General features: G+C 50.7%; 1 protein-coding gene across 2 annotated transcripts in view; it reads left to right on the top strand.

The window, feature by feature from the left end:
* LOC139422739 (roquin-2-like) overlaps nt 1-23,833 on the top strand; it is a 48,825-nt gene extending 24,992 nt beyond the window's left edge. For both annotated transcript variants that reach the window (XM_071174054.1, XM_071174055.1), the window contains exons 13-19: nt 10,580-10,717; nt 15,134-15,295; nt 15,472-16,072; nt 17,399-17,483; nt 19,287-19,470; nt 19,686-19,810; nt 20,157-23,833. In XM_071174054.1, coding sequence (XP_071030155.1) covers nt 10,580-10,717; nt 15,134-15,295; nt 15,472-16,072; nt 17,399-17,483; nt 19,287-19,470; nt 19,686-19,810; nt 20,157-20,295 — 1,434 coding nt within the window. In that variant the 3' untranslated portion in view covers nt 20,296-23,833. The remainder of the gene's footprint in view (nt 1-10,579; nt 10,718-15,133; nt 15,296-15,471; nt 16,073-17,398; nt 17,484-19,286; nt 19,471-19,685; nt 19,811-20,156) is intronic.
* The last annotated feature ends 810 nt before the right edge of the window (nt 23,834-24,643 follow it).

Below are 24,643 nucleotides of genomic sequence, written 5' to 3'. Positions count from 1 at the left end.
TCCCCTCATTGTTGCCCTCCTCCTCCGCTTCCCCTTCACGTTGCCCTCCTCCGTTTCCCCTCATCGTTGCCCTCCTCCTCTGTTTCCCCTCATCGTTGCCCTCCTCCTCCGTTTCCCCTCATCGTTGCCCTCCTCCTCCGCTTCACCTTCACGTTGCCCTCCTCCATTTCCCCTCATCGTTGCCCTCCTCCTCCGCTTCACCTTCACGTTAACCTCCTCCGCTTCACCTTCACGTTGCCCTCCTCCGCTTCCCCTCATCGTTGCCCTCCTCCTCCGCTTCACCTTCACGTTGCCCTCCTCCTCTGTTTCCCCTCATCGTTGCCCTCCTCCTCCGTTTCCCCTCATCGTTGCCCTCCTCCTCCGCTTCCCCTTCACGTTGCCCTCCTCGTCCGTTTCCCCTCATCGTTGCCCTCCTCCTCCGCTTCACCTTCACGTTGCCCTCCTCCGCTTCCCCTTCACGTTGCCCTCCTCGTCCGTTTCCCCTCATCGTTGCCCTCCTCCTCCGCTTCACCTTCACGTTGCCCTCCTCCGCTTCACCTTAACGTTGCCCTCCTCCGCTTCCCCTCATCGTTGCCCTCCTCCTCCGCTTCACCTTCACGTTGCCCTCCTCCTCCGCTTCCCCTCATCGTTGCCCTCCTCCCCTGTTTCCCCTCATCGTTGCCCTCCTCCTCCGCTTCCCCTTCACGTTGCCCTCCTCCCCTGTTTCCCCTCATCGTTGCCCTCCTCCCGTTTCCCCTCATCGTTGCCCTCTTCCTCCGCTTCCCCTTCACGTTGCCCTCCTCCGCTTCCCCTCATCGTTGCCCTCCTCCTCCGCTTCCCCTTCACGTTGCCCTCCTCCTCCGTTTCCCCTCATCGTTGCCCTCCTCCTCCGCTTCACCTTCACGTTGCCCTTCTCCGCTTCCCCTCATCGTTGCCCTCCTCCTCCGCTACACCTTCACGTTGCCCTCCTCCTCCGCTTCCCCTCATCGTTGCCCTCCTCCCCTGTTTCCCCTCATCGTTGCCCTCCTCCTCCGTTTCCCCTCATCGTTGCCCTCCTCCTCCGTTTCCTCTCATCGTTGCCCTCCTCCTCCGCTTCACCTTCACGTTGCCCTCCTCCTCTGTTTCCCCTCATCGTTGCCCTCCTCTTCCGTTTCCCCTCATCGTTGCCCTCCTCCTCTGTTTCTCCTCATCGTTGCCCTCCTCCTCCGCTTCACCTTCACGTTGCCCTCCTCCTCCGTTTCCCCTCACCGTTGCCCTCCTCCTCCGTTTCCCCTCATCGTTACCCTCCTCCTCCGTTTCCCCTCATCGTTGCCCTCCTCCTCCGTTTCCCCTCATCGTTGCCCTCCTCCTCCGTTTCCCCTCATCGTTGCCCTCCTCCTCCGTTTCCCCTCATCGTTGCCCTCCTCCTCCGCTTCACCTTCACGTTGCCCTCCTCCTCTGTTTCCCCTCATCGTTGCCCTCCTCCTCCGTTTCCCCTCATCGTTGCCCTCCTCCTCCGCTTCCCCTTCACGTTGCCCTCCTCCGTTTCCCCTCATCGTTGCCCTCCTCCTCTGTTTCCCCTCATCGTTGCCCTCCTCCTCCGTTTCCCCTCATCGTTGCCCTCCTCCTCCGCTTCCCCTTCACGTTGCCCTCCTCCGTTTCCCCTCATCGTTGCCCTCCTCCTCTGTTTCCCCTCATCGTTGCCCTCCTCCTCCGTTTCCCCTCATCGTTGCCCTCCTCCTCCGCTTCACCTTCACGTTGCCCTCCTCCGCTTCACCTTCACGTTGCCCTCCTCCGCTTCCCCTCATCGTTGCCCTCCTCCTCCGCTTCACCTTCACGTTGCCCTCCTCCTCTGTTTCCCCTCATCGTTGCCCTCCTCCTCCGTTTCCCCTCATCGTTGCCCTCCTCCTCCGCTTCCCCTTCACGTTGCCCTCCTCGTCCGTTTCCCCTCATCGTTGCCCTCCTCCTCCGCTTCACCTTCACGTTGCCCTCCTCCGCTTCCCCTCATCGTTGCCCTCCTCCTCCGCTTCACCTTCACGTTGCCCTCCTCCTCCGCTTCCCCTCATCGTTGCCCTCCTCCCCTGTTTCCCCTCATCGTTGCCCTCCTCCTCCGCTTCCCCTTCACGTTGCCCTCCTCCTCCGCTTCCCCTTCACGTTGCCCTCCTCCCCTGTTTCCCCTCATCGTTGCCCTACTCCCGTTTCCCCTCATCGTTGCCCTCCTCCTCCGCTACACCTTCACGTTGCCCTCCTCCTCCGCTTCCCCTCATCGTTGCCCTCCTCCCCTGTTTCCCCTTATCGTTGCCCTCCTCCTCCGCTTCCCCTTCACGTTGCCCTCCTCCTCCGCTTCCCCTTCACGTTGCCCTCCTCCCCTGTTTCCCCTCATCGTTGCCCTCCTCCCGTTTCCCCTCATCGTTGCCCTCCTCCTCCGCTTCCCCTTCACGTTGCCCTCCTCCTCCGTTTCACCTTCACGTTGCCCTCCTCCGTTTCCTCTCATCGTTACCCTCCTCCTCCGTTTCCTCTCATCGTTGCCCTCCTCCTCCGCTTCCCCTCATCGTTGCCCTCCTCCCCTGCTTCCCCTCATCGTTGCCCTCCTCCCCTGTTTCCCCTCATCGTTGCCCTCCTCCTCCGTTTCCCCTCATCGTTGCCCTCCTCCTCCGTTTCCCCTCATTGTTGCCCTCCTCCTCCGTTTCCTCTCATCGTTGCCCTCCTCCTCAGTTTCCCCTCATCGTTACCCTCCTCCTTCGTTTCCTCTCATCGTTGCCCTCCTCCTCCGCTTCACCTTCACATTGCCCTCCTCCTCCGCTTCCCCTCATCGTTGCCCTCCTCCTCCTTTTCCCCTCATCATTGCCCTCCTCCTCCGTTTCCTCTCATCGTTGCCCTCCTCCGTTTCCCCTCATCGTTACCCTCCTCCTCCTCCGTTTCCCCACATCGTTACCCTCCTCCTCCTCCGTTTCCCCTCATCATTACCCTCCTCCTCCGTTTCCTGTCATCGTTGCCCTCCTCCGTTTCCTCTCATCGTTACCCTCCTCCTCCTCCGTTTCCCATCATCGTTACCCTCCTCCTCCTCCGTTTCCCCTCATCGTTACCCTCCTCCTCCTCCGTTTCCCCTCATCGTTACCCTCCTCCTCCTCCATTTCCTCTCATCGTTGCCCTCCTCCTCCGTTTCCCCTCATCGTTGCCCTCCTCCTCCGTTTCCTCTCATCGTTGCCCTCCTCCTCCGCTTCACCTTCACGTTGCCCTCCTCCTCTGTTTCCCCTCATCGTTGCCCTCCTCTTCCGTTTCCCCTCATCGTTGCCCTCCTCCTCTGTTTCCCCTCATCATTGCCCTCCTCCTCCGCTTCACCTTCACGTTGCCCTCCTCCTCCGTTTCCCCTCATCGTTACCCTCCTCCTTCGTTTCCTCTCATCGTTGCCCTCCTCCTCCGCTTCATCTTCACGTTGCCCTCCTCCTCCGTTTCCCCTCATCGTTGCCCTCCTCCTCTGTTTCCCCTCATCGTTGCCCTCCTCCTCCGTTTCCCCTCATCGTTACCCTCCTCCTCCGTTTCCCCTCATCGTTGCCCTCCTCCTCCATTTCCCCTCATCGTTGCCCTCCTCCTCCGTTTCCCCTCATCGTTGCCCTCCTCCTCCGTTTCCCCTCATCGTTGCCCTCCTTCTCCGTTTCCCCTCATCGTTGCCCTCCTCCTCTGTTTCCCCTCATCGTGCCCTCCTCCTCCGTTTCCCCTCATCGTTGCCCTCCTCCTCCGTTTCCTCTCATCGTTACCCTCCTCCCCGTTTCCTCTCATCGTTGCCCTCCTCCTCCGCTTTCCCTCATCGTTGCCCTCCTCCCCCTCTTCCCCTCATCGTTGCCCTCCTCCCCTGTTTCCCCTCATCGTTGCCCTCCTCCTCCGTTTCCCCTCATCGTTGCCCTCCTCCTCCGTTTCCCCTCATCGTTGCCCTCCTCCTCCGTTTCCTCTCATCGTTGCCCTCCTCCTCAGTTTCCCCTCATCGTTACCCTCCTCCTTCGTTTCCTCTCATCGTTGCCCTCCTCCTCCGCTTCACCTTCACATTGCCCTCCTCCTCCGTTTCCCCTCATCGTTGCCCTCGTCCTCCGTTTCCCCTCATCATTGCCCTCCTCCTCCGTTTCCTCTCATCGTTGCCCTCCTCCGTTTCCTCTCATCGTTACCCTCCTCCTCCTCCGTTTCCCCTCATCGTTACCCTCCTCCTCCTCCGTTTCCCCTCATCGTTACCCTCCTCTTCCTCCGTTTCCTCTCATCATTGCCCTCCTCCTTCGTTTCCCCTCATCGTTGCCCTCCTCCTCCGTTTCCTCTCATCGTTGCCTTCCTCCTCCGCTTCACCTTCACGTTGCCCTCCTCCTCCGCTTCCCCTTCACGTTGCCCTCCTCCTCCGTTTCCCCTCATCGTTGCCCTCCTCCTCATCTTCACCTTCACGTTGCCCTCCTCCGCTTCCCCTCATCGTTGCCCTCCTCCTCCGCTTCACCTTCACGTTTCCCTCCTCCTCTGCTTCCCCTCATTGTTGTCCTCTCCCCTGTTTCCCCTCATCGTTGCCCTCTTCCTCCGCTTCCCCTTCACGTTGCCCTCCTCCTCCGCTTAACCTTCACGTTGCCCTCCCCCCCTGTTTCCCCTCATCGTTGCCCTCCTCCTCTGTTTCCCCTCATCGTTGCCCTCCTCCTCCGCTTCCCCTTCACGTTGCCCTCCTCCTCCGTTTCACCTTCACGTTGCCCTCCTCCGTTTCCTCTCATCATTACCCTCCTCCTCCGTTTCCTCTCATCGTTGCCCTCCTCCTCCGCTTCCCCTCATCGTTGCCCTCCTCCCCTGTTTCCCCTCATCGTTGCCCTCCTCCTCCGTTTTCCCTCATCGTTGCCCTCCTCCTCCGTTTCCCCTCATCGTTGCCCTCCTCCTCCGTTTCCTCTCATCGTTGCCCTCCTCCTCAGTTTCCCCTCATCGTTACCCTCCTCCTTCGTTTCCTCTCATCGTTGCCCTCCTCCTCCGCTTCACCTTCACGTTGCCCTCCTCCTCCGTTTCCCCTCATCGTTGCCCTCCTCCTCCGTTTCCCCTCATCATTGCCCTCCTCCTCCGTTTCCTCTCATCGTTGCCCTCCTCCGTTTCCTCTCATCGTTACCCTCCTCCTCCTCAGATTTCCCCTCATCGTTACCCTCCTCCTCCGTTTCCCCTCATCGTTACCCTCCTCCTCCTCCGTTTCCCCTCATCGTTACCCTCCTCCTCCTCCGTTTCCTCTCATCGTTGCCCTCCTCCTTCGTTTCCCCTCATCGTTGCCCTCCTCCTCCGTTTCCTCTCATCGTTGCCCTCCTCCTCCGCTTCACCTTCACGTTGCCCTCCTCCTCCGTTTCCCCTCATCGTTGCCCTCCTCTTCCGTTTCCCCTCATCGTTGCCCTCCTCCTCTGTTTCCCCTCATCGTTGCCCTCCTCCTCCGCTTCACCTTCACATTGCCCTCCTCCTCCGCTTCCCCTTCACGTTGCCCTCCTCCCCCTGTTTCCCCTCATCGTTGCCCTCCTCCTCTGTTTCCCCTCATCGTTGCCCTCCTCCTCCGCTTCCCCTTCACGTTGCCCTCCTCCTCCGTTTCACCTTCACGTTGCCCTCCTCCATTTCCTCTCATCATTACCCTCCTCCTCCGTTTCCTCTCATCGTTGCCCTCCTCCTCCGCTTCCCCTCATCGTTGCCCTCCTCCCCTGTTTCCCCTCATCGTTGCCCTCCTTTTCCGTTTCCCCTCATCGTTGCCCTCCTCCTCCGTTTCCCCTCATCGTTGCCCTCCTCCTCCGTTTCCTCTCATCGTTGCCCTCCTCCTCAGTTTCCCCTCATCGTTACCCTCCTCCTTCGTTTCCTCTCATCGTTGCCCTCCTCCTCCGCTTCACCTTCACGTTGCCCTCCTCCTCCGTTTCCTCTCATCGTTGCCCTCCTCCGTTTCCTCTCATCGTTACCCTCCTCCTCCTCCGTTTCCCCTCATCGTTACCCTCCTCCTCCTCCGTTTCCCCTCATCGTTGCCCTCCTCCTCCGTTTCCTCTCATCGTTGCCCACCTCCTCCGCTTCACCTTCACGTTGCCCTCCTCCTCCGTTTCCCCTCATCGTTGCCCTCCTCTTCCGTTTCCCCTCATCGTTGCCCTCCTCCTCTGTTTCCCCTCATCGTTGCCCTCCTCCTCCGCTTCACCTTCACATTGCCCTCCTCCTCCGTTTCCCCTCATCGTTACCCTCCTCCTTCATTTCCTCTCATCGTAGCCCTCCTCCTCCGCTTCACCTTCACGTTGCCCTCCTCCTCCGTTTCCCCTCATCGTTGCCCTCCTCCTCCGTTTCCCCTCATCGTGCCCTCCTCCTCCGTTTCCCCTCATCGTTGCCCTCCTCCTCCGTTTCGCCTCATCGTTGCCCTCCTCCGTTTCCCATCATCGTTGCCCTCCTCCCCTGTTTCCCCTCATCGTTGCCCTCGTCCTCCGTTTCCCCTCATCGTTGCCCTCCTCCTCCGTTTCCCCTCATCGTTGCCCTCCTCCGTTTCGCCTCATCGTTGCCCTCCTCCGTTTCCCCTCATCGTTGCCCTCCTCTCCTGTTTCCCCTCATCGTTGCCCTCCTCCTCCGTTTCCCCTCATCGTTGCCCTCCTCCTCCGTTTCCCCTCATCGTTGCCCTCCTCCTCCGTTTCCTCTCATCGTTGCCCTCCTCCTCCGTTTCCCCTCATCGTTACCCTCCTCCTTCGTTTCCTCTCATCGTTGCCCTCCTCCTCCGCTTCACCTTCACGTTGCCCTCCTCCTCCGTTTCCCCTCATCGTTGCCCTCCTCCTCCGTTTCCCCTCATCATTGCCCTCCTCCTCCGTTTCCTCTCATCGTTGCCCTCCTCCGTTTCCTCTCATCGTTACCCTCCTCCTCCTTTTTCCCCTCATCGTTACCCTCCTCCTCCTCCGTTTCCCCTCATCGTTACCCTCCTCCTCTTCCGTTTCCCCTCATCGTTACCCTCCTCCTCCTCCGTTTCCTCTCATCGTTGCCCTCCTCCTTCGTTTCCCCTCATCGTTGCCCTCCTCCTCCGTTTCCTCTCATCGTTGCCCTCCTCCTCCGCTTCACCTTCACGTTGCCCTCCTCCTCCGTTTCCCCTCATCGTTGCCCTCCTCCTCCGTTTCCCCTCATCGTTGCCCTCCTCCTCCGTTTCCCCTCATCGTTGCCCTCCTCCTCTGTTTCCCCTCATCGTTGCCCTCCTCCTCCGCTTCACCTTCACGTTGCCCTCCTCCTCCTTTTCCCCTCATCGTTACCCTCCTCCTTCGTTTCCTCTCATCGTTGCCCTCCTCCGCTTCACCTTCACGTTGCCCTCCTCCTCCGTTTCCCCTCATCGTTGCCCTCCTCCTCCGTTTCCCCTCATCGTTGCCCTCCTCCTCCGTTTCCCCTCATCGTTACCCTCCTCCTCCGTTTCCCCTCATCGTTGCCCTCCTCCTCCGTTTCCCCTCATCGTTGCCCCCCTCCTCCGTTTCCCCTCATCGTTGCCCTCCTCCTCCGTTTCCCCTCATCGTTGCCCTCCTCCTCCGTTTCCCCTCATCGTTGCCCTCCTCCTCCGTTTCCCCTCATCGTTGCCCTCCTACTCCGTTTCCCCTCATCGTTGCCCTCCTCCTCCGTTTCGCCTCATCGTTGCCCTCCTCCATTTTCCCGCATTGTTGCCCTCCTCCCCTATTTCCCTTCATCGTTGCCCTCCTCCTCCGTTTCCCCTCATCGTTACCCTCCTCCTCCGTTTCCCCTCATCGTTACCCTCCTCCTCCGTTTCCCCTCATCGTTACCCTCCTCCTCCTCTGTTTCCTCTCATCGTTGCCCTCCTCCTTCGTTTCCCCTCATCGTTGCCCTCCTCCTCCGTTTCGCCTCATCGTTGCCCTCCTCCCCCGCTTCCCCTCATCGTTGCCCTCCTCCCCTGTTTCCCCTCATCGTTGCCCTCCTCCTCCGTTTCCCCTCATCGTTGCCCTCCTCCTCCGTTTCCCCGCATCGTTGCCCACCACCGTTTCGCCTCATCGTTGCCCTCCTCCGTTTCCCCTCATCGTTGCCCTCCTCCCCTGTTTCCCCTCATCGTTGCCCTCCTCCTCCGTTTCCCCTCATCGTTGCCCTCCTCCTCCGTTTCCCCTCATCATTGCCCTCCTCCTCCGTTTCCTCTCATCGTTGACCTCCTCCTCAGTTTCCCCTCATCGTTACCCTCCTCCTTCGTTTCCTCTCATCGTTGCCCTCCTCCTCCGCTTCACCTTCATGTTGCCCTCCTCCTCCGTTTCCCCTCATCGTTGCCCTCCTACTCCGTTTCCCCTCATCATTGCCCTCCTCCTCCGTTTCCTCTCATCGTTGCCCTCCTCCGTTTCCTCTCATCGTTACCCTCCTCCTCCTCCGTTTCCCCTCATCGTTACCCTCCTCCTCCTTCGTTTCCCCTCATCGTTACCCTCCTCCTCCTCCGTTTCCTCTCATCGTTGCCCTCCTCCTTCGTTTCCCCTCATTGTTGCCCTCCTCCTCCGTTTCCTCTCATCGTTGCCCTCCTCCTCCGCTTCACCTTCACGTTGCCCTCCTCCTCCGTTTCCCCTCATCGTTGCCCTCCTCCTCCGTTTCCCCTCATCGTTGCCCTCCTCCTCTGTTTCCCCTAATCGTTGCCCTCCCTCTCTGTTTCCCCTCATCGTTGCCCTCCTAATCCGCTTCACCTTCACGTTGCCCTCCTCCTCCGTTTCCCCTCACCGTTACCCTCCTCCTTCGTTTCCTCTCATCGTTGCCCTCCTCCGCTTCACCTTCACGTTGCCCTCCTCCTCCGTTTCCCCTCATCGTTGCCCTCCTCCTCCGTTTCCCCTCATCGTTGCCCTCCTCTTCCGTGTCCCCTCATCTTTACCCTCCTCCTCCGTTTCCCCTCATCGTTGCCCTCCTCCTCCGTTTCCCCTCATCGTTGCCCTCCTCCTCCGTTTCCCCTCATTGTTGCCCTCCTCCTCCGTTTCCCCTCATCGTTGCCCTCCTCCTCCGTTTCCCCTCATCGTTGCCCTCCTCCTCCTTTTCCCCTCATCGTTGCCCTCCTCCTCCGTTTCCCCTCATCGTTGCCCTCCTCCTCCGTTTCGCCTCATCGTTGCCCTCCTCCATTTTCCCTCATTGTTGCCCTCCTCCCCTGTTTCCCCTCATCGTTGCCCTCCTCCTCCGTTTCCCCTCATCGTTGCCCTCCTCCTCCGTTTCCCCTCATCGTTGCCCTCCTCCTCCGTTTCACCTCATCGTTGCCCTCCTCCGTTTCCCCTCATCGTTGCCCTCCTCCCCTGTTTCCCCTCATCATTGCCCTCCTCCTCCGTTTCCCCTCATCGTTACCCTCCTCCTCCTCCGTTTCCCCTCATCGTTACCCTCCTCCTCCATTTCCCCTCATCGTTACCCTCCTCCTCCTCTGTTTCCTCTCATCGTTGCCCTCCTCCTTCGTTTCCCCTCATCGTTGCCCTCCTCCTCCGTTTCCTCTCATCGTTGCCCTCCTCCTCCGCTTCACCTTCACGTTGCCCTTCTCCTCCGTTTCTCCTCATCGTTGCCCTCCTCCTCCGTTTCCCCTCATCGTTGCCCTCCTCCTCCGTTTCCTCTCATCGTTGCCCTCCTCCTCCGTTTCCCCTCATCGTAGACCTCCTCCTCTGTTTCCCCTCATCGTTGCCCTCCTCCTCCGCTTCACCTTCACGTTGCCCTCCTCCTCTGTTTCGCCTCATCGTTGCCCTCCTCCTCCGTTTCCCCTCATCGTTACCCTCCTCCTCCTCCTCCTATTGAAGGCTATGATTAATGTTGTTGTAGATGGTTAGTGTACATGGGGGAGATCTCAGCCAACTCTAACCCCTGCTCTCTCTCCATCTCTCTCTCTCAATTCAATTTCAATTTAAGGGCTTTATTGGCATGGGAAAAATATGTTAATATTGCCAAAGCAAGTGAAGTAGATAACAAACAAAAATACAATAAAAATGAACAGTAAACATCACACTCACAGAAGTTCCAAAAGAATAAAGACATTTCAAATGTCATATTATGTCTATATACAGTGTTCTCTCTCTCTCTCTCTCTCTCTCTCTCTCTCTCTCTCTCCCTGTCTCTCTCTCTCTCTCTCTCTCTCTCTCTCTCTCTCTCTCCCTGTCTCTCTCTCTCTCTCTCCCTGTCTCTCCCTCTCTCTCTCTGTCTCTCTCCCTCTCTCTCTCTGTCTCTCTCTCTCTCTCTCTCTCTCTCTCTCTCTCTCTCTCTCTCTCTCTCTCTCTCTCTCTCTCTCTCTCTCCCTGTCTCTCTCTCTCTCTCTCTCTCTCCCTGTCTCTCTCTCTCTCTCTCTCTCTCTCTCCCTGTCTCTGTCTCTCTCTCTCTCTCTGTCTCTCTCTCTCTCTCTCTCTCTCTCTCTCTCTCTCTCTCCCTGTCTCTCTCTCTCTCTCTCTCTCTCCCTGTCTCTCTCTCTCTCTCTCTCTCCCTGTCTCTGTCTCTCTCTCTCTCTCTGTCTCTCTCTCTCTCTCTCTCTCTCTCTCTCTCTCTCTCCCTGTATCTCTCTCTCTCTCTCTCTCTCTCTCTCTCTCCCTGTCTCTCTCTCTCTCTCTCTCCCTGTCTCTGTCTCTCTCTCTCTGTCTCTCTCCCTCTCTCTCTCTGTCTCTCTCTCCCTCTCTCTCCCTCTCTCCTCCTCCCTCTCCCTCTCCAGAACTCTTATGGGCGTTTTCCTCTTGGATGCGAGGATCTGTTCAGGCGGAAACAGGAGCAGTGGGCACACCATCACCACGGCAACGTGAACAGGCCCTCCCAGTCCTCCCCCGTCTTCACCGTAGACTTTGGTGCAGAGGTACGTAGGCCTGCATGTACACAGAGTGTGTTTGTACATCCGTTGTGAGTCACGACCATAGAACGAGAGAGAGAGGGAGAGAGAGGGACAGGGAAAGAGACAGACAGGGAGAGAGACAGACGGACAGGGAGAGAGGCAGAGGGGGAGAGGTTAGAGAGGGGAAGAGGGAGAGAGGGAGAGAGACAGACAGGGAAAGACAGACAGGAAGAGAGACGAACAGGGAGAGAAGGAGAGGGGGAGAGGTTAGAGAGAGAGAGAGAGAGAGAGAGAGAGAGAGAGAGAGAGAGAGAGAGAGAGAGAGAGAGAGAGAGAGAGAGAGAGAGAGAGAGAGAGAGAGAGAGAGAGAGAGAGAGAGAGAGAGAGAGAGAGAGAGAGAGAGAGAGAGAGAGAGAGAGAGAGAGAGAGAGAGAGAGAGGGACAGGGAGAGAGACGGACAGGGAGAGAGACGGACAGGGAGAGAGGGAGAGAGACGGACAGGAAGCGAGAGCAAGATACGGACAGGGAGAGAGAGGACCCAGAGAAACCTGTCCAACCAAAAACATAGAGAACCGGAAAACCTGAGTCTCTGCCTTAACTATGGTGAATCACTAAAAGAATACAGAAATACACTACGGAAAAAGAAGGAACAGCACGTCAGAAATCAGCTCAATGTAATTGAAGAATCCATAGACTCTAACCACTTCTGGGAAAATTGGAAAACACTAAACAAACAACAACACGAAGAATTATCTATCCAAAATGGAGATGGGTAAACCACTTCTCCAATCTTTTGGCTCTATAACAAAGAATAAAGAGCAAAAACATATACAGGATCAAATACAAATCTTAGAATCAACTATTAAAGACTACCAGAACCCACTGGATTCTCCAATTACATTGAATGAGCTACAGGACAAAATAAAACCCCTCCAACCCAAAAAGGCCTGTGGTGTTGATGGTATCCTTAATGAAATGATCAAATATACAGACAACAAATTCCAATTGGCTATACTAAAACTCTTTAACATCATCCTTAGCTCTGGCATCTTCCCCAATATTTGGAACCAAGGACTGATCACCCCAATCCACAAAAGTGGAGACAAATTTGACCCCAATTACTACCGTGGGATATGCGTCAACAGCAACCTTGGGAAAATCCTCTGCATTATCAATAACAGCAGACTCGTACATTTCCTCAATGAAAACAATGTACTGTCAAATTGGCTTTTTACTAATTACCGTACAACAGACCATGTATTCACCCTGCACACCCTAATTGACAACCAAACAAACCAAAACAAAGGAAAAATCTTCTCATGCTTTGTTGATTTCAAAAAAGCCTTTGACTCAATTTGGCATGACGGTCTGCTACACAAATTGATGGAAAGTGGTGTTGGGGATAAAACATACAACATTATAAAATCCATGTACACAAACAACAAGTGTGCAGTTAAAATAGGCAAAAAAACACATGGGGTGAGACAGGGATGCAGTTTAAGCCCCACACTCTTCAACTTATATATCAACAAATTGGCGCAGGCACTAGAAAAGTCTGCAGCTCCCGGCCTCAACCTACTAGGATCTGAAGTCAAATGTCTACTGTTTGCTGATGATCTGGTGCTTCCAACCAAGGAGGGCCTACAGCAGCACCTAGATATTCTGCAAAGATTCTGTCAGACCTGGGCCGTGACAGTAAATCTCAGTAAGACAAAAATAATGGTGTTCCAATAAAGGTCCAGTTGCCAGGACCACAAATACAAATTCCATCTAGACACTGTTGCCCTAGAGCACACAAAAAACTATACATACCTTGGCCTAAACATCAGCGCCACAGGTAACTTCCACAAAGCTGAGAACGATCTGAGAGACAAGGCAAGAAGGGCCTTCTATGCCATCAAAAGGAACATAAAATTCAACATACTAATAAAGATCTGTCTAAAAATACTTGAATCAGTCATAGAGCCCATTGTCCTTTATGGTTGTGTGGTCTGGGGTCCGCTCACCAACCAAGATTTCACAAAATGGGACAAACACCAAATTGAGACTCAGCATGCAGAATTCTGCAAAAATATCCTCCGTGTACAACGTAGAACACCAAATAATGCATGCAGAGCAGAATTAGGCCGATACCCACTAATTATCAAAATCCAGAAAAGAGCCGATAAATTCTACAACCACCTAAAAGGAAGCGATTCCCAAACCTTCCATAACAAAGCCACCACCTACAGAGAGATGAACCTGGAGAAGAGTCCCCTAAGATAGCTGGTCCTGGGGCTCTGTTCACAAACACAAACACACCCCACAGAGCCCACAAATCATGAGAAAACAAAAAGATAATTACTTGACACATTGGAAAGAATGAACAAAAAAACAGAGCAAACTAGAATGCTATTTGGCCCTAAACAGAGAGTACACAGCATAGCATAGCCTTGCTATTGAGAAAGGCCGCCGTCAGCAGACATGGCTCTCAAGAGAAGACAGGCTATGTGCTCACTGCCCACAAAATGAGGTGGAAACTGAGCTGCACTTCCTAACCTCCTGTATGACCATATTAGAGACACATATTTCCCTCAGATTACACAGATTCACAAAGAATTCGAAAACAAACCCATTTTTGATAAACTCCCATATCTACTCGGTGAAATTCCAGTGTGCCATCACAGCAGCAAGATTTGTGACCTGTTGCAACAAGAAAAGGGCAACCAGTGAAGAACAAACACCATTTTAAATACAACCCATATTTATGCTTATTTATTTTCCCTTGTGTGCTTTAACCATTTGTCATTGTTACAACACTGTATATATACATAATGACATTTGTCATGTCTTTATTGTTTTGAAACTTCTATATGTGTAATGTTTACTGTTATTTTTATTGTTTATTTCACTTTTATATATTATCTACCTCACTTGCTTTTGCAATGTTAACACGTTTCCCATGCCAATAAAGCCCCTTGAATTGAGAGGAAGAGACGGACAGGGAGAGAGAGGGAGAGGCGGACAGGGAGAGAGAGGGAGAGATGGACAGGGAGAGAGAGGGAGAGGCGGACAGGGAGAGAGAGGGAGAGGCGGACAGGGAGAGAGAGGGAGAGGCGGACAGGGAGAGAGAGGGAGAGGCGGACAGGGAGAGAGAGGGAGAGGCGGACAGGGAGAGAGAGACAGGGAGAGATAGGGAGAGGGAAACAGGGAGAGAGAGGGAGAGACGGACAGGGAGAGAGAGGGAGAGGCGGACAGGGAGAGAGACAGGGAGAGACAGACAGGGAGAGAGACAGGGAGAGGCGAACAGGGAGAGAGACAGGGAGAGGCGGACAGGGAGAGAGACAGGGAGAGGGAAACAGGGAGAGAGAGGGAGAGACGGACAGGGAGAGAGAGGAAGAGACGGACAGGGAGAGAGAGAGAGAGAGAGAGACGGACAGGGAGAGAGACAGAGAGAAAGAAAGACAGACAGAGAGAAAGAGAGATGAACAGGGAGAGAGAGGGAGAGACGGACAGGGAGAGAGAGGGAGAGGCGGACAGGGAGAGAGAGAGACAGGGAGAGAGAGACGGACAGGGAGAGAGAGAGAGAGAGACAGACAGGGAGAGAAAGACAGAGAGAAAGAGAGAGAGAAAGACAGACAGAGAGAAAGAAAGACGGACAGGGAGAGAAAGACAGAGAGAAAGAGAGACGAACAGGGAGAGAAAGACAGAGAGAAAGAGAGACGAACAGGGAGAGAAAGACAGAGAGAAAGAGAGACGAACAGGGAGAGACAGACAGGGAGAGACAGACAGGGAGAGAGAGACGGACAGGGAGAGAAAGACAGAGAGAAAGAGAGAGAGAAAGACAGAGAGAGAAAGAGAGACGAACAAAAGAACGTTTGTGTATAGCACAAGTATAAAAGGCATACTGTAATCCGTTTTCTCCACTCTGTTGCCCCATGAAATCAAGGTAAAGAATGCTGACTTATACTGTATATGTTGTTTGTGTGTGTTTTTGATTCTGGCCCAAAAGCTGTGTTGAAACCAAAGCTATTTTAGACTGTGACTGTTGCTTGGCAACTGGCAAACTGTGTTTGGGAGTCCTCATAACTCTCTCCCCCCTTATTCTCTCTGTCCCCATCCCTCCATTATTTTCCCCCCTCCCTCTCTTCTCTCTCTCTCAATTTCAATTCAATTTAATTTAAGGGCTTTAGTGTCTTGGGAAATATATGTTTACATTGCCAAGCAAGTGAAATAGATAATAAACAAAAGTGAAATTAACAATAAAAAATGTACAGTAAACATTACACCTACAAAAGTTCCAAAAGAATAAAGACATTTCAAATGTGTCTCTCTCTCTCTCTTTCCCTCGTCCCCTCTATCTCTCTTTCCCTCTCTCTCTCGTTCTTTCTTTCTTTCTTTCTTTCTTTCTTTCTTTCTTTCTTTCTTTCTTTCTTTCTTTCTTTCTTTCTCTCTCTCTAGCATGATGACGGTGGTGGTGGTCAGTGTATGAACTGTAAGTTCCGTGGAGAGGAGAATCTGTCCCACTACTCTCCCTGGTCCTGTGGAACCATCAGTACCTGCATCAGCCCCTTTGAACCAGAGCATCACAAGGCCTCAGCTCACTCCCGCTCCGAAAACTTAGTGGGTCTCACAACATGCCTTCTTAATTCAACCAAACAGCCACACAGACACATATAGATCCTACAGAACATAACAATATAGTCTAGCATCACATGACAAATTAGGCAATTACTGTGACATTATCTACACTAACAAATTAAAATGTCTATGTTTTCTACTAATACTTTGTCTTTCAGGAAGTACACAATGGTGAAAGGACGCGGTGGCTACACACGTTTGAGCCCTACCGCCGTCTGAAAGACGAGGACCCCAGCATACCGTTTGAAACCTACCGCCGTCTGAAATACGAGGACCCCAGCATACCGTTTGAAACCTACCGCCGTCTGAAAGACGAGGACCCCAGCATACCGTTTGAAACCTACCGCCGTCTGAAAGACGAGGACCCCAGCATACCGTTTGAAACCTACCGCCGTCTGAAAGACGAGGACCCCAGCATACCGTTTGAAACCTACCGCCGTCTGAAAGACGAGGACCCCAGCATACCGTTTGAAACCTACCGCCGTCTGAAAGACGAGGACCCCAGCATACCGTTTGAAACCTACCGCCGTCTGAAAGACGAGGACCCCAGCATACCGTTTGAGCCCTACCGCCGTCTGAAAGACGAGGACCACAGCATACCGTTTGGAGAGGGGCCCATCATACCGTTTGGAGAAGGGCCGATCATCTCCAAATGGGGGGCGATATCCCGCGCCTCCCGTACAGGATACCACACCACCGACCCGGTCCAGGCCACAGCCTGCCAGGGAAGCAACAGCACCATCCCCATCAACTTCAGAGGTGAGGAGGGGATGGGGGAGGAAATGGGGGGTTGGAGTTCAAATGTAAAGGAATAAGATACTATACCTCTCTTGTAATGTTTTATATATCCTATCTATGACTTGTTATGTCTCTGATTTACTGTGAAATGACAGCAGAAGAAAAAACTTAATGTTCAACCAACAGAATTGTTATTCCCTAGTTCATTTTCTCTTTCAAATATGCTAGTTTTAGGACCAGCTGCTAGTCTAGCACAGAGCAGAATCCTCTTAACATGTGTTTTAGGACCGGCTGCTAGGCTAGCACAGAGCAGAATCCTCTTAACATGTGTTTTAGGACCGGCTGCTAGTCTAGCACAGAGCAGAATCCTCTTAACATGTGTTTTAGGACCAGCTGCTAGGCTAGCACAGAGCAGAATCCTCTTAACCTGTGTTTTAGGACCAGCTGCTAGGCTAGCACAGAGCAGAATCCTCTTAACATGTGTTTTAGGACCGGCTGCTAGGCTAGCACAGAGCAGAATCCTCTTAATATGTGTTTTAGGACCGGCTGCTTGGCTAGCACAGAGCAGAATCCTCTTAACATGTATTTTAGGACCGGCTGCTAGGCTAGCACAGAGCGGAATCCTCTTAACATGTATTTTAGGACCGGCTGCTAGGCTAGCACAGAGCAGAATCCTCTTAACATGTGTTTTAGGACCGGCTGCTAGGCTAGCACAGAGCAGAATCCTCTTAACATGTGTTTTAGGACCGGCTGCTTGGCTAGCACAGAGCAGAATCCTCTTACCATGTGTTTTAGGACCAGCTGCTAGTCTAGCACAGAGCAGAATCCTCTTAACATGTATTTTAGGACCGGCTGCTAGGCTAGCACAGAGCAGAATCCTCTTAACATGTATTTTAGGACCGGCTGCTAGGCTAGCACAGAGCAGAATCCTCTTAACCTGTGTTTTAGGACCAGCTGCTAGGCTAGCACAGAGCAGAATCCTCTTAACATGTATTTTAGGACCGGCTGCTAGGCTAGCACAGAGCAGAATCCTCTTAACATGTATTTTAGGACCGGCTGCTAGGCTAGCACAGAGCAGAATCCTCTTAACATGTATTTTAGGACCGGCTGCTAGGCTAGCACAGAGCGGAATCCTCTCAACATGTGGGGGGATTGGAGCATGAATATAAATGAAAGTTTTCTTTCATCTCCAGGCCAGTCTCTGAATGCAACCAGCTCTCAGCAGAGCCGTGGTTCACTGCAGCCAGCGCTCCCAGGCATTCACTTAAGAATAGTGTTGACAAGGTGGGAAAATGTATTGTAATAGTTTTGCTCAATGTTGTTATTGTAAATCTATGGTTCTAACAGATTATGGTCCACACATCGGCCATGGGGACTACAGGTGGAGCTCCGGGGGGTCTGACTCTTCCAGCCACTCCAGTTTCCTAGAGGGGTACAGTATGGATTCTATACTATATACTACTATATAATACTATACAATACTATACTATATAATACTATTTAATACTATAAAATATGATATAATACTATAATACAATATAATACTATACTATATAATGCTATACTATAAAATACTATATACTACTATATAATACTATACTATATACCATGTAGAGCTATCCCATCCCCCCTTTCTCTCTTCACGCTAAACAAAGGCATTGTCCTGTTTTCTTTTTTATCTTGTCATTTTTATCTTGTCTTTCTTATCTTGTCTTTTTTATCTCATCTTTTTATCTTGTCTTTTTTATCTCATCTTTTTATCTTGTCTTTCTTATCTTGTCTTTTTTATCTCATCTTTTTATCTTGTCTTTCTTATCTTGTCTTTTTTATCTCATCTTTTTATCTTGTCTTTTTTATCTTGTCTTTCTACTTCGAGGTCCTATTGTATGTATGCAGCTGAGAATTTGCTTGCTCATCATGACTGTGTTGGAAGTGTTGTTTTCACCCTCTCCTCTCCACTCCTCCTCTTCTCTCTCCTCTCCCCTTCTCTTTCCCCTCTCCTCTCCACTCCTCCTCTTCTCTTTCCTCTCCACTCATCCTCTTCTCTTTCCTCTCCACTCCTCCTCTTCTCTCTCCTCTCCCCTTCTCTTTCCTCTCTCCTCTCCACTCCTCCTTCTCTCTCCTCTGCCCTTCTCTTTCCTATCCTCTTCTCTCTACTCTCCCCTTCTCTCTCCTCTTCACTCCTCCTCTTCTCTCTCCTCTCCACTCCTCCTCTTCTCTTCTCTCTCCTCTCCACTCCTCCTCTTCTCTCTCCTCTCCCCTTCTCTCTCCTCTTCACTCCTCCTCTTCTCTCTCCTCTCCACTCCACTCCTCTTCTCTCCACTCCTCCTCTTCTATCTCCTCTCCACTCCTCCTCTTCTCTTCTCTCTCCTCTCCACCTCTTCTCTCTCCTCTCCACTCCTCCTCTTCTCTCTCCTCTCCACTCCTCCTCTTCTCTCTCCTCTCCACTCCTCCTCTTCTCTCTCCTCTCCACTCCTCCTCTTCTCTCTCCTCTCCACTCCTCCTCTTCTCTCTCCTCTCCACTCCTCCTCTTCTTTCTCCTCTCCACTCCTCCTCTCCTCTCCCCTCCTCCTCTTCTCTTCTCTCTCCTCTCCACTCCTCCTCTTCTCTCTCCTCTCCTCTCCTCCTCTCCTCTCCCCTCCTCCTCTCCTCTCCACTCCTCCTCTTCTCTCTCCTCTCCACTCCTCCTCTCCTCTCCCCTCCTCTCCACTCCTCCTCTTCTCTTCTCTCTCCTCTCCACTCCTCCCCTTCTCTCTCCTCTCCACTCCTCCCCTTCTCTCTCCTCTCCACTCCTCCTCTTCTCTCTCCTCTCCACTCCTCCTCTTCTCTTCTCTCTCCTCTCCACTCCTCCTCTTCTCTCCCCTCTTTCATTGTATTGCAGTCAGTTCTCTCCTCAGACAAAACATAGAGCATCTCTCAGGTCTGTCGTTGCTTGCTGCTCACGTTCTCTTCTGTAACCCCCTGACTCTGACTAACAGTCTCTCTGTAGCTTTGATTGGAGAGGGGAATCTAGTCCTCTGTTCTGTACTCCACAAGTCTCTCATTCTGCTGTCAGTAAATCAGCTATTTACATAATTTCAGTCAGAATACACGTGATAACAGTACAGTACATTACAATGCAGTACCATACAGTACAAAGCCACTGTTTTACAGTGATGTTGCATATCTGAAGCAGCACATGCAATGAAGATATTGTAGATAATCTTAAATTGCCACCATTCCTGTATGTCAACAGTGAACAGCTAGCCGCCCTTCGGCGGTCCTTCAGCAGTGGAGAGAAGGCTGGTGCAGGAGACATGCTGCAGACTGACTACTGTAAAGACACGACAGAGCATCAACTGGACAGAGACGTAGAACTGGAGCTGTCTGTACTAGACGTAGAGAACACTGTCCCGCAGGACAACAGTCAACAGTCTGAGGTGCAGTGACGTCTCTCTGTGTCTGATTGGTTGATTTCATTATTGACTGATTGATTAATTGATTGATTGGCATCTGTGTCCTATAAGGGATGATCTGGGATCTGTAAAGTGGTGGAATATTGCAACATCTGAATTTGTAATGTAGTTAGTTGGTTACATCAAATCTGTTTTCCATGTCTACTCTCTCCGTCTGACTTTTTCTCTGGTTGTCTTAGAAGCCCCTGGAGCTGAGAGAGCCCCACCTCCTCACCCCTCCCAGCAGTGAACCCCAGAGGACACAGACAGACAAGCTGTCAGCAGACAAGATGGAAGCTCAACTGCTGAAGAAGATGGCCTTCAGGTGAGCTCGGTCAACAACTAGCCTCAACCGATGTCTGGCAACGTGAGACAAGTAAACACTAAACACACCAGTAGCAAGGCTCAATATTGATGTGGTTTCTCCCACATTGCAAACATTCAATTCAATAACCTTTATTTATCCCTGAGGGTAATTATTTTTGGCAGGCATGGTCATAACATGGTCATACACACATCAGATAGGCCTACACTTGGGTGAGTAAGTGCAGCATAAAATAAACAACTGTTCCCTTACTGCAGCTTCTCTATTTCTGACAAGGACTATAAAGGCAGAGATCTCTTCTACTCAGTGGTTACTGATCAGAGCTCATACTGCATCTGTGTTCCAGGAGGTCTCTCTCCCCTGGAGGTCTGGGCTCAGGAGGCCTCAGCGTGGGGAAGCTGATGATGAGGACCGGCCCTCTGAGACTGGGGGACATGGGCCCTTGCCCTAACACAGGCCCTGAGATGCTGCTCAATGGGAACTGAGAGGGCAAACACACCTCACCGCCACGCCTGGGGGTCCCGAAGGTGGTCCCGGCTGGTGGTCCCAAAGCAGTGGTACCGGCCCAGCGCTACACAGCTTCTACACCTGCTTTCACAGTAACATCTTAGGGTTGTATAGGCCTGTATCATCAGACAGCGATAAGGTCTCACCCCACTAATATCACCAGTCTGAGGGCATATTATATACAGTATGCTACTTTAGACCACAGGTAGTGTTGTTTCAAACATGACAAAGAGAGATGTATAGTTCAGACACACACACACCAGTAGCCTCCGTCGCATTTACTCTTTTCTCATCTCGGCAGGGTCTTTTTTTGATCAAGTGTTTGTTTGGGTGTGCTGCTCGCTCTCCACTTCCTATAATGATGGTGATGATGGTGTTTATCATGCTTCACATGGCATCCAATAGTTTTATTTTTTGTTAGTTCTACAATGTTTCCAAGGTAACAAAGGTGTTCAGCACTGTTGTGTGTGTGTGTATGCGATCAGCATCTGTTGACATTGAGCTGATGACAATAACAGCACATTACTATGCATTTGTAGTCATAGGAAGGATATTTGCCTCCCGAAAAAAGTCTTTACTTTGAAAAAAAAACAGCGCTAATTGAACAGGGTTTGTAGGTCTTAAAAGAGGACGATGAACAGGAAGAGATGGAGGATACCAACACTAGATGTTGCTCTAGTCCAACTCCTATCTACTTTAGACATTGTAGTAGCCTATCAAAGGTTCCTAAGGCTTGGCCGTGTTATCCTGTGTGACGTGTCATTTGTTGGTCTCAAGCATTTCATAGATGAGATTCAAGACGATGACGATCAATCAGATGTCACCACACTCACATGTATGCACAACTGTGGCCTTTTTTATGTTAGTAAAGTATCTCTTCATATTTAGTCTCCACCATGGGGTTAATACGTTAAAAACACCAAATAGTAAAACATATATCAACAATCCTTGATATATTCAACAGATTTCAGTATTCAGTGGTTCTGGCACCATCATGTATTGCCTTCCTCTGTGCAACTGCAGCCAGGGATTGAATTATAGTGATCTGCTGTGATGAAATGATACGTCATACTTACAGATATCTGTACACTGTAATCACATGACATATGCTCACAATGTAAACGGGTTGTTGCAGCTCTTTTTGGTTCTGTGCATCAAACTCAGAACCTGTGTTTACTATGACAGATTGTCAACAAACCACCAGGTGATTATTGGGTTCCCTCATGCTGTCTTTGTTTAGTTCTGTCCCTGTTCAAACTTTTCACTAATGCTTTGTTATTTTCTTTGAAGCATTGCTAACTTCCGTGAAGTTGTTTGTCAAAATATTTTGTATCGGGATCTCTGTTTTGTTTCGTTGTTGGTGGTAATTTTTAGGAAGAAATGAAACCGATCCATCAGTCTGTCTCTATATTCATGTTTCGAGCAGTCTTTTCACTGCTGGTTAACGGTCTAACGAATACAGTCCATCATCCTTATGTGATCGCTACAGAGGGTCATGCATTGGCCTAAAAGGGTCAGTGTTATTTTACTGCAGTTTTGTGCACTGAATGTTCTGTTTGCTGTCTTCTCCTGCCTGTGGGGGTGAAGAGATTCGGGTGACGCTATGTGTTAACTTGCAGCACTTAGATAAACTCTCCTATTTATAATAGGGTTTATTTTGTTACGGTCTGAAAGGAAGCAGACAGGCTAAGTGAGACAACTTGACCAGTGATTGATAATTCTTAAGGACTGCCCCATACATATATAGACATACAGTATATCCATTCTCTAAGCATTACTGACAGGCTACTGTATTTCTGTTGCTCTTCTGTTCCTGTTTCAGACTTTGACTTAACAAATTGTCTTAGTGTCATATTGTGTACAATCAATCAGCGGAGTCCATTGTTGTCTAATGGTGGACAGGGCCCTTTAGGGGATAGGGGCCTTTGGGTATAAGATGTGGGCAGGACCAGGGAGTCTATTAAGGTTTAGAACCTGGTCAAGTTCAAGGGTAGTGTTGTGATTCTAGACCAATCTATCTGGCTCCTGTAGTTTAGGTTTGTTCCAGCAGGGAGTGCTAGAGCCTAGTCTCTGCAGCCCTTAGTGATTTATGTTGCTAAGCTACTGATAAAGGGTTTACTCATTACGCTGATTCTGTTGCAGGAAGCAAACGGAACCAAACGAGGAGGGACATACCTGAATTTGTACAATAGAAACTCTCATTTTAGTTGCAAAATGTAATATTTTGCAACTGTTTGGCTAATGATTACACCCCTGAACACATCTTCAGCACCGACTATTATGGGTCATGAGAGCAAATATTTACATCAATGAATATAGTTTAATGTAACTTTTCACCACATAAATGTGCTAAAGAGGGATTTATAATTTGCTATAATGTGTTTATGTTTAGATTCAATACCAATAGTATTACCCAGTTGGGAAGGGAATGGGCACATTTAAGAACAGGGAGTTATGTAGGTAGAGTTCCCAGAGTGTTCCAGTGCCTGTCTAATGACTCACTGGTGTAATGATCTGATCGCACTGCACTCCCCACGTCATCATTGCAAGATGTTCTTACTACCCACTATCCAGCCAGTGCCCCCAGGTCATGCATGCTAGTCCCTCTTGTTGTCATGGCGAAGGAGGAAGTACATGATTCTGTAGTTGTGATACAACACACCCAGCGATGTAAGTGTTCTGCACATGCCCACTGTGTGGCCACGCCAAGTATTTTAGCCTGCCTGCAGCATTTGACTGTTTACTGCTTCTGAAATGCTTTATTATTGATAACGATCGATGTGTTATTATCTTTATGACTTACTACCATCATTGGTTGAGTTGTAGTACTTCCCTCTGGATAAGTCAAGTCTGCTTCTTCAGTTGAATTTTGAACATTTTCTGAATAGTCAAAGTTAGCCGAGGATGGTCTTGCAAGGTGAAAACATTTGCCTGTTTGTCAATTGTACAACTATGACGGAACTGGTGTTTGAATATTTATGTCTGTATTAGACATTTTCTTAGCAAATCTATTGTTCGATTGAAATGTAAATGAAATACAAGATGGTGCACACATCCATCATTATTGTACACGGCTGGCACCATCGTTAGATGGACTAACTGCTCGTTTATACAACCAAATGTAATCAGATATTTAAATATATACTGATATAGAGGGACAAATAAAGGTTTCAGAATGATGAAACTGGCTGAGACAGCATACAAAACATGTCTAAATGAATAATATGTATTCCATTTATTTCATTTGAAATATCACTTTGTGAAAGGTTTCCCTGCATTGCAAGGCAATATCCTGAACTGTATCCTTAGTTTGAAGTATTGATTGTGTTCAGATGTGACCAGCCAACTGCCTGACCTGTTGGTTGTCTTTGTGTGCTATTAGCTCCTGCACTGACAGCTTGGCCAAGCAGAATACTCCGATACTTTTTTGATGGATCAGGCAGACCTGTGAAATCAGAGGGAGATGTCAGTACCTGAAACTTTGCATGCTACAATAAATGAAAAACAAACACAAAATATGTGTCCTGTCTCAACTGCTTAGAGGACTTCGGATCTGGGCCCATATTCAGGGCTCCCAAGAGGCACAGAGGCATCTCAGTGCGAGAGGCATCATTACAGACACCCTGGTTCGATTCCAGGCTGTATCACAACTGGCTGTGATTGGGAGTCCCATTGGGTGTGCACAATTGTAAATAAGAATTTTATCTTAATTGACTGGACTAGTTAATAAATAAAAGGTTAAATATTCATAAAGCTTCAGAACAAGTGTGAATGGCTCCCCCTGGTGGGCTGCCTGTGACTATTGCTATGATTTCCTATTGTACACACTTCCCCTCCAGCTCTATTTCAACAGAATATACCAGAGGTAGATACAGAGTTTTCTGAGGTAACATTTCACACTCTTTAGTCCAGGAACATGATGAAACAAGCCTTGACAGGAAGAACTAGCGTTACATGGCCTTTACCATGGTGTTGCCGAACCTGAATTTAGATTCTGATACAATGTTTCCTCAGTGTTTTGATGGCGAAGGGGAGTTGCACCAATTTGCAAAAAGAACCATATGTTCAGAGGGGAGTGTGAGAGGAAATGCAGAAAGAGATGGTGAAGCAACATCTGTGCTGGAATGAGAACAACATGTGTGTCAGTTCTGATGGTACGGAGCGGGAGGATGAGGGTCAAGGACCAGAATGCTCGGTAGTGGAAAGACATAGGAAGAAGAGAGATCATGATGCAGAAAGCAGTGGAGCGTCTAGTAAAGAGAGCATAAAGAGGGCCAAGGTAGGAAGCAATAGTAGTGATGTGTTGGAGTGGAAAGTGGTGTTTGA

Source organism: Oncorhynchus clarkii, chromosome 12, assembly GCF_045791955.1.
Source record: "Oncorhynchus clarkii lewisi isolate Uvic-CL-2024 chromosome 12, UVic_Ocla_1.0, whole genome shotgun sequence".
Taxonomy (NCBI): Eukaryota; Metazoa; Chordata; class Actinopteri; order Salmoniformes; family Salmonidae; genus Oncorhynchus; species Oncorhynchus clarkii.
Note: the sequence above shows the minus strand (reverse complement) of the source record. Positions and strands in the feature narration are given on the sequence as shown.